The 14291-nt window shown below is 37.1% G+C and overlaps 1 protein-coding gene across 5 annotated transcripts in view; it reads right to left on the bottom strand.

Moving 5' to 3' along the window:
• Rev3l (REV3 like, DNA directed polymerase zeta catalytic subunit) overlaps nt 1–14291 on the bottom strand; it is a 162388-nt gene that overhangs the window by 29795 nt on the left and 118302 nt on the right. For 4 of the 5 annotated variants that reach the window (XM_076552424.1, XM_016002786.3, XM_006984301.4 and 1 more), the window contains 6 exons: nt 12799–12917; nt 10156–10274; nt 5969–6110; nt 5332–5576; nt 4214–4322; nt 3–209 (listed from right to left, as the gene is read on the bottom strand). In XM_076552424.1, coding sequence (XP_076408539.1) covers nt 3–209; nt 4214–4322; nt 5332–5576; nt 5969–6110; nt 10156–10274; nt 12799–12917 — 941 coding nt within the window. Of the gene's footprint in view, nt 1–2; nt 210–664; nt 792–4213; nt 4323–5331; nt 5577–5968; nt 6111–10155; nt 10275–12798; nt 12918–14291 lie in introns of all 5 variants that reach the window. The other variant, XR_013044982.1, reaches the window with a different exon arrangement.

A 14291-nucleotide genomic window follows, 5' to 3' on the forward strand; every position in this document is an offset into this window, starting at 1 on the left:
ACCTCGATGCACGGCATTCTCCCAGAGAAATTGGCAGCTGTATAGCCAAATGTGACATTTGCTATCAGCTTCAGTCCTAGCTGACGTGCATTGAGCATCCGTGAGAGGGCTCTGTCTTGCTTGTAAGCTTTCATGGACTGCTTCACCATGAATCTCGTCTTCAATATCTCTTCAAGCATTCTTGGAAGAACACCCTTTCGTACTGAAGGCTATCGTAAAGGGAAAAAAAGAATGTATAAAATTCCTCAGTCATATATACATGCATATAGGTTTCGGTAACTAAGAAAGAAACAAGTATAATAATGGCCAACTCATAAACTGAAACATGCTACTAACAAATAGCCACAGGACTAGTAGCTGTCATACAAAATGACCAATTTTATTTCTTTTGAAGAGGTTTTTCTTCTCAAACATTCCTGTACTGTTGAGAATTTGAATGCAGCACTTCTATGTGAGCTCTGAGAACTCCAGGAAGCAGGATGTCAACTAGTACATAAACAACCATACAACAAATTCAGAGGGAAATGCTGTTCAAACTTTGATCGAGACCCCCATCCTTCTAGAAAGACATATGGGCCTGTATCACTCATAACCAACCTCAGTTTTTAAAGATCTCACCCTAATGACCCCACACAGTGCTCTGCATGGAACTCCATTTATCTACCTTGGAAGAATGATGAGCTGGGTTGACTCTGCTGACATTCAAACCTGCAGTTCCAGGGACTCTAGGTATTTCAAATCTGATGCTTAGACCACTAAGCCATCCCCTCCGGCCTATATTTATTAGCAATCTGGAAGAGGGGATGAATAATGAGGTGATAAAATTTGTTGTTGCCAAAAAAAAAAAAAAAATCATTTGTATTAATCAAGACTAGGGAGGATTTATGCGAACTCCGGTAGGAATGAAAACCACAAAACAGTTATTAACTGATGATTCACAGTCACGTGCAAAATAACGCATGTCAAGCTGAACAATTAAAACCCCAGTTATAGGATAATCACACTTTTGAATATTAAAAAAATCTTACTTTTATTTTTACATACTAGGTCAAAATGTAAATCAAGTTTTAAAAATCCTATTAAAGGGAGCTTAGACAAATAACTCATACATGTGACAAGGAAAATGTAGTCTAGCCTCTAATTCATTTGGTGTACCTTTTGAAGCAGATTTACCTTTCCCTTTGTTCTATCCTTTAGAAAACCGTAATTAGTAGTGCACGCAGTGAAGTTTCATCCTCACACACCATGTCTTCATTATTAAGACCCTCCCTATCACCCTCTCTAACACTCCCCCCCCCACACCCCCCCCCCACCCCCCCCCCCCCCCGTCCGCTTCCTTTTGCCTTCCCTAGTAGACCCTGTAACTTTCAGGTCCTCTCCTCCAAGCCTCCATTTTCAACATATGAGAGAAAAAGTGGTATTTGTCTTTCTGTGTTTAGGTAATTTTATTTAATATGTTGACTTTGTTTCCATCCATTTCCCTGAAAATGTCACAATTTTATTATTCATTATGGTCAAACACTACTCCATTGCATGTGCATGGCAATTTTATTTATTTTTTAAAAATATTTTTAAAAATAATTTATTTTAAAAAAATAATTATTTATTTTTATTTTTATTTTATTTATGGCATTTTTTATTTATTTTTTTTTCGAGACAGGGTTTCTCTGTGTAGCTTTGGCACCTTTCCTAGAACTCACTCTGTAGCCCAGGCTGGCCTTGAACTCAGAGATCTGCCTGCCTCTGCCTCCCCCAGTGCTGGGATTAAAGGTGTGTGCCATCCCCACCCGGCTCATGGCACATTTTTTTATCCATTCATCTGGTGATACACAGGATGGGCACCCAGGCTGATTCTATGACTTAGTTGTTGTGAGCAGTGCAGCAATAAACAGGAGGCATGCAGGAGGCATCTCTTCAGTGTGCTTTCTTTCTGGTTTATTCGCAGAAGTGATGCTGGATACCCTGGAGTGTAGTTTTAGTTTTTAAAGGGGCCTTCATACCGTTTTTCACAGGGCTATAATTTATTGTCCTACCCGCTGGGTAAAGGTTCCTGACTCCTCTCACATTTGCTGGCATCTGTTTTTTCCTTGATGACAGCCTCCCAGACTGCAGTGAGGTGGAATCTTAGTGCAGTTTGGTTTACATTTTCCTGGTGGCCAAAGACACTCAGCACCTTTCACATGGTCATCAGCCACTGGGATTTCTTTGAGATCACAGGCTTATTTACTAACTGGATTATGTGCTTATCTGGTATTAGACTTCTTGAGTCTTTTATATATTTTGGATATTAATCCTGTTGGAGGTGTGATTACTCTTGATTGTTTAATTTGCTGACAGAAGATTTTAAATTTTATGTAATCCCACTTGTTAATTCAAGTTTTCAGTCCCACTCAGGAAACCGTTACCAGTACCAATTTCCAGAAGTGTTTATCTGATGTTTTTCTGTATCACTGTTAAAAGTTTTAGGCCTTCAATTGATTTTCAGGTGACTTTAATTTTAATTTCACGCGTATTATTTGTTTTATGTGAATGAGTGTTTTGCCTGCATGTCTGAGCATAATGCATGTGGCCGGTGCCCACAGATTCCAGAAAAGGGCATCAGATCCCCTGGAACTGAAGTTAATTTTTTCACTGTCTATTTTTAGCATTTTTGTCAAGAATCAGATGGCTGATACACAGGTTTATTTCTAGGTTCCCTATTCCATTGGTCTAGGTGTTGTTTATGTTATGTTTATACTATGATGATTTTGTTTCTTTGGCTTTACCGTGTATTTTGAAATCAGATATTATGATGTCTCCCCTCCATCATTACTCTTTTTGCTTAGAACTGGCTTTTGCTATTTGATATCATTTGTGTCTCCATATGAGTGTTAGGTTTTGTTTGTTTGTTTGTTTTCTGTTTTGTTAAGGTCACAGGTATTTTCTTAGGGACTGCATCAAATATGTAGTTCAATTTTGATATTATGTTATTTTAAAGATATTAATTCTCACACAGTGATGTTTTCCCATCTTCTCATTTCTCCTACTTTTTTTTTTTTTCCCCAGTGTTTTATAACTTTTCTTTTTTAGACAAGGTCTCAACAGTGTAGCCCTGGCTGGCCTGGAACTTGCTATGTAGACCAGGCTAGTTGAAACTCACAGAGATCCTCCTGCCTCTGCTTCCTTTGTGCTAGGATTAAAGGTGTGTGCCACCATGTTCCTCTCAGTGTATTGTAATTTTTATTGCCAAGGCCAAAGACGTGAAGTCTTTGATTAGATTTATTCCCATGGTTCCACTGCCTCCCCCACCCCCCCGCCCCACTGTGAATATGATTGTCTTCCTGATTTTTTCCTTTCTCAGTGAGGCATAATGCCTTAAAATGTAATATAAAAAGAACCACGGTCAAATATGCAAAAATGTTATTTGAAAATGGATTATTTTAGACATGGGGAAACAAAAAAAAATTCTACTCCAAAGATTTCTAAGAAGGAAATATACCATGAACTTACTGGTAAAAAATTTTACATCTAAATTGCTAATTAAAGTTTGGTATTATCTCTTAAGTGGTAATAAGTACACCAGAATGAATTGGAGGGTTGGTAGGATCTGCATCTACCATCAAACATCGTTTCCTAAGTGTAGTATACATTAACTTACTGCTAAGGAACAAGAAAAGAAATGAAGTTGGCATATGAGAGGTAATATAACCTCTGAAATCTCCTATTTTCTTTATTCAATTAGGAAGCTTTCTTTAGTCTTTCTTGAGGAGAAAACATACAGAGTATAAAGGGACCTTATTGTTAATTTGGATGCTTTCTTTAAAAATGTAATCATTAACTATATTAGAGTATCATCATGTCTAAGATGGTAATTATTAAATTTCAGATAATGTAGGACATTTGTAGGATGTATACATTAAAGCAATTAAAATTTTTGCAGGTAACATCTTTTAACCATTAAATTGCTAGGTATGTTTGCCAAATTAAAGGAAAAGGAAGATACTATAGGTGTATATTTATTTCCTTCAATATTTCATTAATTAAAATATTTTAAATCAAAGCTCAACCAAAGTAAGATGATTTTTTCAAGATGATTTCTTAGAAGATTTGTTTTTGATCTTATGAGATAAATGTCTTCAAGTCGTGTAACCTCATGTGTCAACAATACCTAAACACTACTTGTTCTCTCAATGTAAGCCACAGTTAATTCCTTTCATTTACAAGAGAGTATTACCTTGACAAAAGCTACTCCGTTGGGGGACACTGTGATGTCATGCCTAATTTGGTAAAGTAAATCTGGAGGTACTCTGAGAGAGGTACAGCCAAATTTGAACTCCTCATACCTGTTTAGAAAGAAAGTATGAAGCAGAGACTTTCTCAGATGATACAACACAGCTTTTAGACATCTTTCTAATTTTACCACAACTCCATTTTTCAAACATGTAAACATGAATTCATGTAACTAGTAATATGCTTACTTGGTTCAATAACAAACATTCTTCGTATATCACAATTTATAGAAAGAAGCATTTCTTAAATGGTAGTACTTTACAACTTAAGGACTGAATATACACTAAAATACATAATTTCACTCAAAATATAATCATGTTATATTAAGCTCCCTAAATAAAACTTCAAGTATAAAGATAAGTAATTCCAAATTTCCTGCTTAATAAAAGACAGTTTCTACAAATATTCCCTATGAAAGACAGTACCAGACTAGCTCATAATACCTGGTCTCAAGTACACAAAATCAGTAAGAACATTCTGTATTTCTTATAGTCCAATAAATATATCCACCCCTTTGACAATTTAAAGTGTTATTCTCATTGAACTTACATGAACTAACCAACTATAAGAGTTAACTCATCTTTTGAAAAATCACAGCCTCTTTCAAGTCAAGAGGAAGTGACAACAGGATTACATCATTATTTTCAAAGCATTGCACTGAAAGCTGAAGTAATAAAAATAATTCTCATTCTAAAGGAGACCACTGTTATGTACGAAGAATCAAACAGAAAGATGAAGGCTGATCTGTCTCTACTCAGGATCCTCTTCACATGAGCCATCCAGCTACAAAACTGAATCAGTCATATGATTCATGTCAATTAGTAAGACTGTGCTGTACCCCAATTCCTCCTACTCTTAAGGACAGCTGTACAATGGCCAGCTGTGCTGTACCCCAATTCCTGCTACTCTTAAGGACAGCTGTACAATGGGCCAGCTGTGCTGTACCCCATTCCTCTTATTCTTAATAAGGACTCTGTGAAGTAAAGATCCATGAAGACAGTCTATAATCCTAACACATATAAAGCACAATAACATGCTGGAAATATAAAAAAGAAATCTTACTTTCCCAAATTCTCTACATGGCCCAGGCAAGTGGAAAAACAGTAGTTATATGCAATCACAATGGAAGGATATAGTGACTGGAAATCCAAAACAAGGACCGAGTTGCTATAGAAGCGAGACTCGGGCTCCATGATGAGAGGAACACACTGTGGAGCTCTCATCTGGGATCTCTGCTGAACACTGGGTGTCACAGGAATATAGTTCATGGGTTTAGCAAACCGCAACATCATCGACTCCACACGGTACTGCAAAGAGAAAAGAATGTCCCTTGAATATATGGTAATATTTTTGGGGTGCTTTCCCCCTGCAGATTGATCGTATGGTTTTCTACATTATTTTAAGTATTATTTAGTCAAATTTCAAGGTGTCACTAAAACTGATTTTCAGATTCTTAATTTTTAACGTTAAAATGACCTATTAGGACTTGAAAGATGGTAAACTTAGAAATGTAAATCATGAGGTAGATGTTCTTTCCTGGTTTCCTCACTGCTAAGGGGTAATTCTAACGATACTATAAGATTCAATTACTCAGGTACTGATAACAGATACAAAGTTTTAAAAATCTATCATGTCAAACAGGTCAAGAATAAGTATCTCATTTATATAGTACTTTAAAGTGTACAAGAAAAATTTCTACCTGTGAACCTCTTGTTAATACGTGTAAAAACTGAATGCCAAAAAGTCTGGCCATTTCACTGGTTTTTCCAATAAGGTCCAGCTGTTCTAACATTTGGAGATTTCCACGGACACGGCTAACATAATGATCAACCATTTTCCATCTGTCAAAAGAGAATCCATGCATGAATACAGGTAAAGTGAGGTTATTTAAGGGGAGAGTCCCAATATGAACCTTTAAATAAAGTATGTTAAGGAGTTAAATGTCAGAAAATTTCAAGGAATAAAACTCAGTAATCATACCTACTATTTAAAATAGTACTTATGATAAGGTATCATAAGGATAATTAGTTTCAAATTTTGCCTTGACTTTGCTAACCCAGGCCCAGTTCTCTATTTCACTTGGCAAAAGGTATTTATTCAGAATAACACCTAATTAGAGGTGGCATGACATGCATCTAGAGCACTATACCATCTCTAAACAAATGTTTTTAATGTTAAGTTGAATATAAATTATTGAGAGCTGCTGTTAGCAAAAGACCATGGGAGTATACAGCAGGTGACAACTAGTGCTCAGGTCAACCTATCAGAACCAAGGGTTCTGTTAGAGGAAATCATCATGCAAGGAGTTATGGAATTACTGCCTTTTGAATGAATTGGCTGTTTCTTGGTATAAACTTCTTGTGCAATTACAGCTGTGATATCTCTCCATTTACCATGTATTTCCATGTAATATGTACATGTAGTCTCATGATTATATCTCAATCTTATGGGCACACATGATTGTGGATAGTCAAGAAGATGGTTTCTTATTTGGCTATACAATTTTTATGAATAGAAACATACTAATATATGCTTCATACTAGATTTATGTTCCATGTGGACTGTAGATGCTTAAGAGGTCTTGTTCTCCATCCTTAGCCACTGACAAGGCAAAATTGGCCAAAGTGTCCTTGTAGAACTTTCACAGAGTGGAACTGCAGGTGCCTGGCCTTGTTGGGTCAAAACTCTTCAGAAGAATTATAGTGAACCAGAAGTGACAGTGCAGGTGTCTGGCCTTGGTATAGCTCAGTCCTTCAAGGGATCAATAGCACCTGTAGTGCCCTAAGCTTCTTCCACTAGCACCTCCCCATTCTCTAAAAACAATTAACACTTGGCATTTATTTCTACACCAGTTCTTAAAGCAAGATTTTAGGCTCAGTAGACTAACTATGTAAAGGTTCTGAGATTCAGGTGACGGTATTTATTTCTACACCAGTTCTTAATGCAAGATTTTAGGCTCAGTAGAGTAATTATGTAAAGGTTCTGAGATTCAGGTGACTAAGAGAAAAAAGCTGTTAACTGACTAACCATATCTGGATATTATTAACCACATAAAATGTTACATGTATTCTTTTCCTTTTCCTTAAATCTCTCATTGGTTTCGTTTCTTCCCTTGTACCCTTGTAGCTCTCCCTTTAAGAGGTAGCCAGAACTTTTTACAACCCACAGCTGTTGTCAGTCACCAATTGAGCTGACCAAGTCTTTGCTAAGTGTGACTCTTATCAGAATTTTTGTCCCTGAGAGTTTGCTTTGTAGTTTTTACTAACAAGTTGTGCTTGGGGGAACAAAGAGGAGAAGGAAGATGGAAAGAACTAGGTAGAATAATGAGAAGAATAATGAGAAAACGGGGACAGAGAGGAGCTAAGTATGAGCACAGAAAAGAAGCTGTGTAGATAGAATTGATTTAGAAGGATAAAATGAATGGACTAAAGTACTCAGTGTGCTCAGAATCATTTGATATCCCTAGGTTTAGATCTTCAGCTGGTTGATAGATTCTTCTATGGCCCCTGGGAGAAAACAAGGAGGGGCTGGACCGCTATTGTTTTCGATAATAAGTATTATTTATTGGTTGACACATGGTTTTCCCCTTGAGCTGGCACTCTATCACTGAACTACAACCTAACTTCTCTGTAAAGTTTTGACAGCAGCCTAGTCCTTACTGCAGTCTACTTCACTGCCTTGAGTTCCTCAAAATGGAATGGAAGATGAGTAGATACCACGAGAGAGACAGAGAGAGAGAGAGAGACACAGAGAGAGACACAGAGAGAGACACACAGAGACAGAGAGAGACAGAGAGAGAGAGAGGAAGAGAGAGAGAGAGAGAGAGGAAGGGAGGGAGGGAGGGAGGGAGGGAGGGAGGGAGGGAGGGAGAGAGAGAGAGAGAGAGAGAGAGGAGAGAGAGAGAAGGGGGTGGGAGCTAGGTGGGTGGGGAGGAGCTGGAAGGAGCTGGTGGAGGGAAAAACCATACAGAATATATTGTATTAAAAAGTCAATTGTTCTCTCACATACATGAGAGTTGTTTTTTTTTAAAGCTGCACCTTTCCATCTTTCCACCATTTCACCTTCTATTTGATAAGCCCAAGCACACCCATCTTTAAAGACTGGACACCCGCCCTTCTCCTTTTGGAGTAGAAATCCTGTCAAATTAGAGGTGCTCAGCACAGACCTGGAGTCGGGTATACGGCATTCCCAATCACAGACCTGGCAGTACGCAGAGGAACACCGACCACTGGGAAAGGGGCTCCCGCTCACAGAACCTAAGCAGCGGAGCTCCGGAGCTGAGGAAGCGGCAGCAGAATCACCACCTGCCTCAAAGACAGGCAGAACACCTGTCTGGACTCAGAAACTGTAGTTATACAAACCGAGGTTCTTCTCCAGTGGCGAGAATAGGAATGCTGAGGAAGCCTATCCTTATGCCCCAGAAAAGAACTTCCAGAGACTAAGGCTGGACCAGGAGCAATGAGTAATTCCCTCAAATCCACTCTACGTCTCACAGAGTAATAATGGCAGGAGTGTCGCTTTGTACAACTGTAGTCCTAGCATTTGGGAGACTGAGGGAGGGGGATTCCAAGTCTGAGGCCATCCTGGGCTACATTAGAGTCCAAGGCGACCCTAGGCTATGTACAGAGATCGTGTCTTTAAAAAGAAGAAAGAAAATCAAATCAATTGAACAAACTAGGAATATGTGAATGACTGTTTCCTTATCAGAAACAATGAAAGTCACAAGGAAAGGCAATCAAAATCTTTATAACACTTAAGAAACAGAAAAAAAAGCCGGGCGGTGGTGGCGCACGCCTTTAATCCCAGCACTCGGGAGGCAGAGCCAGGCGGATCTCTGTGAGTTCGAGGCCAGCCTGGGCTACCAAGTGAGTTCCAGGAAAAGGCGCAAAGCTACACAGAGAAACCCTGTCTCGAAAAACCAAAAAAAAAAAAAAAAAAAAACCTCAACCCTAGAATGAGACAGTAAAGTATCAGTCAAAAATATTTTCTTTCTTCTGCTAAGTAAGGGCTGGGACAATTTATTTCCAGCAGACTTTCAGTAGATGAACTACCAAAGAAAACAGATATTGTTAGCAGAAACTAACCAACCATATGGCCCAGAAATCTGTCAACTATAGAATATGAAAATATATGTTCACACAGACTTGCGTACACACTTATATTTACTCATGGTGGCTACAACCCACAATTGGTGTCTATTAAGAGTTGAATGAATAAACTGTTATGCAATCCATATAACTATTACTGAATAATAAAGAATGAAAAACATGCAATATATTGAATCTCACAACAATTACAAGTTAGAAAAATTATAGTGGAGTTTCATCAAAGAAGTATGACAAGAAGCAATAGATTACTTATATTTCCATTTCTATGAAGGTCTACGTGTGGCAGAAGCAATCAGCTAATAGAAATCTACTTAGTAATTACATGGGTAGGTAGGTTTTGGGTAGACTGATTGTAAATTTGTTTAGAGTAGTCTTCTGTAGTTAGGTACTTTCCATTTCATGATTGGATATCATAGAGTGAGTGCCTAATTCCTCAAAGTCAGAGAACTATACATATTAAAAGTGTAAAACTCAATAATACTGATTTAATTTTACTTTTAAAATTAATTAATTTATTATTTTATGTATATGAGTGCTTTGCTGGCATGTGTGACTGTGTACCATGTGTGTGCCTGGTGCCTGCAGATGCCAGGAGGCACTGGACACCCTGAAACTGGAGTTATAGACAGTTGTGAGATGCCACGTGGCTGCTGAGAATTAAACCTGGCTCCATTGGAATACAGCTAGCACTTAAGTCTGCAGAGCTGACTCCAGCCCCTAATGCTGATTTGAAATAAATAATAAAAAGATACATCTCCTCTTGAGCAGTAAACATTACCTGTAGAGGTCTGTCTTGTTGTCAAACCAGTCTGACAGGACGCGGAAGGTGAAGAGGGGAAAACGCTGATGGAGAACGTGAAAGCTCACATTTTCAAAAGTGTAGTTGGTCAGAGCAACCTACAAAGAGTGTACGGCATAATTACATTCATGTACATCTTTGTTGCTGTCTTTTAGTCAACTCCATCTCATCTGGTTTTAAAAAGTCCTAATACCACTTAGTACTTCTCATAGAAACCAAGAAAGCTAATTTTAAAGATTGTTTGTTACAAGTAAGCTATACATAATTAATTCAAAGTTTGTATAGCTTACTGGACATAAAATTTTCTACATTTACAACCCAGGAAGCATAAAATAGGCATTTAATATTAATCTCATCTTAGGACAGTACTCCAAACTGGTCTACTTTACCTAAAATTTGTCAGTATTGATACTCTCTCTCCCTGTCTCTCTCGCTGGTGGACAAAGGTAGAAACGGCAATGGGATGAGGTGAAAACCCAACCCGTTTAAATGAGGAAGGACTGCAAAGACACTGATAACAGTGGAATAAAGCTCACCTTCAAAGCGGTAGGTAAAACACATGCATTATAGATCAAGTCAGTGCTGTGGAGAATAAATCTAAATGGCTTTCTCTGAATGCAGACAGTGCGGGAAGAGGTTGGAGGTAACAGGAGGGACTATATGGGGAAGATATGACTGGAAACTAGGAGTGTTGCCATATAGGCAAATAAGGTTCTTAGATTGAACAATCTAGGGCTGGGCAGCAATGGCACACGTCTTTAATCCCAGCACTCGGGAGGCAGAGCCAGGTGGATCTCTGTGAGTTTGAGGCCAGCCTGGTCTACAGAGCAAGATCTGGGCCAGGCACCAAAACTACACAGAGAAACCCTGTCTCCAAAAACCAAAAACCAAAAAAAAAAAAAAAAAAAAAAAAAAAAAAAAGAACATAAAAGGAAAAGAAAAATCTAAACAGTCAAATCTAACACTCTGTTCTCTGTACTGTGAAACCACTTGACAAAATCTGAAGGCCTAGATGGAGTTGATGATTTACAAGGTCTGTAAATATATTCAGTTTTCAGGGAAAGAGTCATATAGTCCTTTAAGTAGCTAACATATATCTAATAAAAATTATTATTTAAGAGGCAGTGGGTTTATCACCAAGGACTCAAAGTTCCAGTGGGAACAGCAGAAATTTTATGTTTGAAAGAATCACACAAGTTACAAATTGCCAAGCATCATGAGAGAAACAGATAAAAGACACAAAGATTAAAAAGCATCCAGAAAACATAATCTGAGTGTCTCTAGTATAAAGTAAATACTCAAGGCCAGCTCTGTTCCAAAGTCTTGAGAGATGTATTACTATTATCACTCAGGATTTCATGGAAAGTGTCAAATTGCCAGGAATAATTAAATTTTTAAAAAGCAGTGGGCTGGGGAGAGGGTGCAGTTGGTCAAGTACTTCATGAGGACTGAGTTCAATCCCCCAACCCATGTGAAAAGGTCACACTGTGTGTTAGCACCGTTTGTAATATGAGTGCTAGGGATGGGGTAAGCACCAGGCCAATGAGAGGCCCTGTTTCAAAATACAAGGTGGATGGCTCCTGAGAAATGATACCCAATCTGACCTCTAGCTTCCACAGACATAAGCATACACAAATCCTCACACACCACCTAAGTGTACACAAAATAAAATTATCCTCAAGCAGATTCATATAATGCACAGTTTCAAGTTAGAAGTTAGATTAAATGTGAGCACATCTTCAGACTCAGGGCACAAAGAAGAAAATTGAGGCGACATAATTTTTTATAAAGAACCCATTGCATATGACAGGGCTCCAGCATACTTGGTAAGTCAGGGTTTAATAAAAATCCAGGACAGCTACACGATCACTGAATACAAAGGGAAAATAGAAAGTATATAATAAAAAAGTAGCTTCACACAGAGATGCCATTGGAGAATGAATTTTCATCTAATTGTTTTAGCTCTTATTACTCCAAGTCCAAAATCTAAAACAACCAACTTATAGTAGAAATCTTTATATTTTACATAGAAAAAACAACTTCTAAGACGTAAATATCTAGTAAACTCTACAAGCTTACTTTTATTGTGTGTGAAATAACTATTTCTATCAAGGAGTGTAAATTAATGGAAGAGTTTGCTGAAATTATTTAACCCAAAAGCCTATCCAATGGGATGCTACTATTAACTACTGCCAGATAGTTTCTCTCCAGTTTGGCTCAGTACTTAAATGTATTTATTATGAGAGTTTCCTTCCTAAGAAAATCTAAGTAAGACTAGATTTTCTTAAAATGATGAGATTATACAATATTAAACACAAATGCCATGATATTTTATTACAATTATAGACTATTATTTTTTAAGTATCTCATTATACATCCCAGGCTAGCTATGGATTCATGACAGGTGTGTATGATGATACTGATTTTTCTAGTTGTTAAGTTAGACATAAATAGAAAAACAATGAAGGAATAATTTTTTTTTATTTTGTCATTTTATATTTTGCAACTTTACTTACATACAACAATAATAAATCACAAAACAGAATTTATACTAATACTCCATGAATAAACTGTTATATTGGTCTACCTTTATTTCCAAACCTTTTAGATTAAATACCTCACCTCATTTCTCATGATTCTCCAAAGGTTTAGTGTAATTCTGCCAACAATGTTTATCTCACTCATAGTATCTGACCCATAGTCATCTCTTTCCGCTGCAAATCTGTTTTCAGTTTTGTCGTCTATAAAAAAGAATGCAAACTGTGTCAAGACTCACAGGAAACAAGCTTTTAGGGAAATTATGCCAAAAAGTAAAAACAACAAAAATAAGAAGACTAAAGGTAAAATTTGATTCAGTCTATTAGAATAAGAGAATACTTATTATTTTAACCAACAAAAGCTATTTTTCTTTCTTAAACACATAGAAATTTTGTAAAACAAATATATTTGAAGATACGTGCATTCCCTTCTTCTTTCTATATAGTATATACACTTATCCCTTGGTGTCCATAGAGGATGGTTCCCGGATATCCTGTAGGTAGCAAAATATGTGAAACACTCCTTGAATAAAATGGCTTAGTATTTGTATAAGACCTATGCATAGCTATATTCATGAACGTCACCATATTATTTACAATACTGAGTACAATGTATGTACACATACTGAGTACAAAGCTTAGTGCACATGCATTTTTGATCCATAGTTAGCTGACTCCAAAGATGTGGAATCCCATGATATTAAGAGACAACTATGTATATTTATTTTTATTTTTGTCTATACAAAATCCAAAAAGGTTTCAATCTGAGTATTTCTCAATGAAAACACTTTAGTGACATTTGAAAGTACATTGAATGTAATTCTTACTAATAAAAAAGTAAAGTTCCTTCAAAATTTTATTCTTACTTTTTAAGTACATTATTTTGCATATAAAATAGTTTCATCAATAGTAATTAAAATTTTGTTTAGCAAATGTTATTTCCTTATTTTACAACGTGTCAATTTTAACAACATACTGATAGGAGTTTTTTGGGTTTTTTCCCCTGCACCCTCAAGTATTTCATAGTTGAAAATATTCTATTATTTTTAACTAAAAAATAGGTACTGTTAAAAATTCCAATGGTATAAACCTTGTTTTTAATTAACACTGATGAAGCTGTAATTTTTGAATTTTAAATGCTTCATTAAGTCAAATGGACTGGTCATTTGTTCTTTATCCTCTTACTGACGAGCGTACTTTCCTTCCTTACCGAGCCGTAAACTTCACAAGCACGAATGCTACACCAAGCACGAAGGTTTAGCATTTTGAAACTTAACTAATACAACCTTTGTGCACCGTTCACATTGACAAGGGGGCACTGGCAATAATAAGGCAGTCCCTTTTTTTCCGGAAATGATAAGGCTGTTTTCCACTCCATTAATACAAACTATGTGCTTGTTTTTCATGTGCATCGCTGCACAGTACCAGACATTCCGAGCTGCACTTCATTATTAATTTCTTCTTTGTTCTTCTGGCAAATCTGATGCCACCGGCCTGTGGTAGGATGGACTAAGTAGCCTGTTAATGAAGGCGGAATGGCAGCAGGATCAAGCACTGGGCACCTTACAGGCGATGGCT

Source organism: Peromyscus maniculatus, chromosome 16 (genome assembly GCF_049852395.1).
Source record: "Peromyscus maniculatus bairdii isolate BWxNUB_F1_BW_parent chromosome 16, HU_Pman_BW_mat_3.1, whole genome shotgun sequence".
In the NCBI taxonomy this organism is placed as follows: Eukaryota; Metazoa; Chordata; class Mammalia; order Rodentia; family Cricetidae; genus Peromyscus; species Peromyscus maniculatus.